Below are 3,530 nucleotides of genomic sequence, written 5' to 3' on the forward strand. Positions count from 1 at the left end.
GCAGAAATAAAGGAAATACTTATGTTGAGATAAAGGGTTAAAATGGATGGAGTATGTAATTATTCTTTTGTAAAGTCAATGCTAGACCATTTCTTCAATTTGTTCTTATGAATTGACTTTGAATAGTCAAAGAACTTACAAAGCAAATAAAGCACCTTCTTCAATTTCCAAACATCCAAACATTCTCAATAATCACCTTAATTTGAATTTCATACAAACAAATCCATGGATAGAGAACAAGAAGAGCTTCAATTCTTAGGGTTCTTTGGAATATGCAAAGAATCCATCAAAATCATATGTACATGGTCAAAAATCTTCACCAAACTTACCCTTACCTTAATTATCCCCCTTTCTATCATCTTCCTTGCTAATGATGGCTTTTCCACCTTCATTTCTAGCAAAATCATCACTAATGCCAATACCTTAGATTATATCCCTCCCGGAACACCTACTTATAACAAGATTTCTAACCTAATAACCTCAGAATGGATCACTTTTTGGATCATAAAACTCGTTTATTTCATATTTCTTCTTATATTTTCTCTCTTATCGACTTCAGCAATAGTCTACACAATCGCTTGTATATACACAAGTAAAGATGTCACGTTCAAAAATGTCCTAAGTGTGGTTCCAAAGGTGTGGAAGAGACTTATGGTAACTTTCCTATGGAATTTTGGCATAATGTTTGCTTATAATATTATTTGGTTTTTCATTTCATTAATCATCATACTCATATGGCTTATGTTTATTAATCCTAATAGTAATGAATTATTAGGGTTAAACATAGTTTTTCCTATAACATTTGTGATATACCTTCTAGGGTTTGCTTATATAAATGTAATATGGCAATTAGCTTGTGTTATTTCTGTTTTGGAAGACATTTATGGAGTTCAAGCCATGATGAAAAGTAAAGATTTGATCAAGGGCAAAATGGGAATTTCATGTTTAGTGTTCCTGGTATTCACAATTAATTTGGTGGGTATTGAATTTTTGTTTGAACAAATAGAAGTGATTGATTGGAGAATTGGATTTGTGGGAAAATTTGGGTATGGAATTCTATGTTTGGTGTTGTTGACTTTGCTATTTTTGTTTGGACTTGTTGTTCAAACTGTGATATATTTTGTTTGCAAGTCATATCACCATGAAAATATTGATAAATCTTCTTTGGCTCATCATCTTGAAGGTTATCTAGGGGAATATGTTCCTTTGAATTCTAAAAACATACAAATGGAGGAATTTGATGTTTGAATGTATTCTAGATATGTTGTTATATATGTATGTTGTTTATGAAAAATATTTTTTGGTCCAATGACGTTTATTCAATGTATGTATTAAATACGAGAAAAATTAAAGTTCTATGTAATCTACATTCGATATTGATTTTTTTTTTTTGGAAAGATCGATATTGGGTTTATCAATACTATATCTGAAACTTATGTATTAGTTATGTTTGGATTCTTGTATGTACTTAGAAATATTTTTATGTAAGCATATTCAATCTAATCGGTATTTAAGAAAAAGAAAAGGTGTAAATAAAGTTCAAATGAATAAGTAGATGTTATATTAAGTTTTTAGATGAGAAATTACATCCCGTCAAGTTACAAAAATAAAATATGGATAGAAATTTGTATGATTCAATGGGGATCGAATCGGTGAAATTAAGCTATTCATTCCAAATTTATAAGTTTAAAACTGTGGTATAAAATTCTTTAACTTCATTTTTAATGAATAAAATAGAAAAAAGTCAATTAATTAAAACTCCATATTAATTAGTATAGATCATCAATTACTTTATTGTAATTATGAAATTACTAATTTATGCAAGTTTATGCATTTTATAATTGTAATTAAATTTACAACATCAAAGCGTTTGTGTCCTAATCATATCACTTTATACAATTAAGATCGTGAAATTCTACCAACATTATGATTATATTTAAATCTTAATCTTTTACTTCTTTAAATCAATGAATCATAAAATCATAGATACGAATTGAGATTTCAATAAAAGGTTCCCTTAGTGGATGAAGCCTTGACATTATCTTTCATCTTTTCTTATAAGTTAGTCCTTTAATAATCAATATTACCATTGCTGCCGAGTGATTTGGTGCACCTAATTTTGAAATTGGACCCATATGATTCAAAGTAGCACCAACATGTAAAACAACATATATTATTACTATTATTATTATTATTATTATTATTATTATTATTTTATTTAAGAAATTATATAGAAAACATAATTGTTCATTTTGGTGGAAGAATTCTAAATACAGATGTTTAAAGATATAATTTCTCACATATAAACTATACTTTTATTATTTCTCATATATAATAAATTCACCTAATAATGAGTTAATAATGAGTAGTTCAGTTGGTTAAGAATAAATCTTTTCAGTTTAAATCAAGAGATATACATTAGCCTTTTGCTTGGTCTCTTGGACCTTAGGCCCCTTGCAGAGATTGGAGATGCCTCCTCCTGATCATCTGAGTTGAGTCGGTCAGCTCTCGATTTATTCACTTTTTCGTGGTGCCGGCTAGGGTTATGGACATGTGGTTTTTCCCTCTGCGGATTCCATCAATATCACTCATACTGCTTATAGAAAATATGATCAAGGTGTGAATAGGGATGAAAATCGACAATTCATACTCATAAAAGAAAATGCAACTAAAAAGTCTTTTGACTCGAGAAAATCTGCAGACCATACCCATTAATTGACTTACATTTGTATAAATTATCTAACACGTTGTACTTGTTGATATTTAAAGAAGACTTGAGGGCATGCCTGTCTCCTTCCAACAAAATACACTTTAGGACTCGAGTTAATCAAGTCCTTTATTAAAAGGAAAATTTGACATTAATAATTTAACATTTTGCTGGTTAGTTATGGCATGTGAATAATTTAATCTGTGTTTAATTTGTTAGTAGTATTTCGATTATTATTTTTTATTAGTAATATGGCATGTTGTGGGCAAATGTACGACAAATGTTAGATTATTATAAATAATTCAAATATGAATTATTCACAGCTGATGAATGAAAAGTTGGATTATTAAAGTTAATTTTTTCTTATTGATATTTATTGCAAATATGAAATAATTAAGTAAATAATTGGATTAGAATTAAATAAAAAGCAGGAGGCCATTTCTAAATTTAGAAATATTTATACCAAAATTTATGAGACAATCTAAAAAGAAAAATGTAGCTAAACATAGGCGATAGAGGGAGTATAAGAGTGTAGATGTGTACATTTGACTCCTTAAATCCAACTTAGACAAGAGTTGCTTTGAGATGATGATATACTTCCTCTAATCCAATTTAAGTGTTTTATTTGTGCACGCTTCCTGATGCACTAATTTAATTATTAATATCTATAATTGTGCTTAAATAAAATTTATTAATATTAATAGTTAATATTACTAACATTTTTATTTAGACGAACCAAATAAGATTTCACTTTATTATGTTTTAACTTTTAGATAAGAATAAAATACAAGCTAAAATAATTGATTGATATATAATTAAAAAT

The 3,530-nt window shown here is 28.0% G+C and overlaps 1 protein-coding gene across 1 annotated transcript; it reads left to right on the forward strand.

The window, feature by feature from the left end:
• Positions 1 to 225: 225 nt before the first annotated feature.
• Positions 226 to 1,248, forward strand: LOC130823232 (uncharacterized). Its single transcript, XM_057687858.1, has one exon. The coding sequence runs from the start codon at positions 226 to 228 to the stop codon at positions 1,246 to 1,248; it is 1,023 nt and encodes a 340-aa protein (XP_057543841.1).
• The last annotated feature ends 2,282 nt before the right edge of the window (positions 1,249 to 3,530 follow it).

This window comes from Amaranthus tricolor, chromosome 9, assembly GCF_026212465.1.
Source record: "Amaranthus tricolor cultivar Red isolate AtriRed21 chromosome 9, ASM2621246v1, whole genome shotgun sequence".
In the NCBI taxonomy this organism is placed as follows: domain Eukaryota; kingdom Viridiplantae; phylum Streptophyta; class Magnoliopsida; order Caryophyllales; family Amaranthaceae; genus Amaranthus; species Amaranthus tricolor.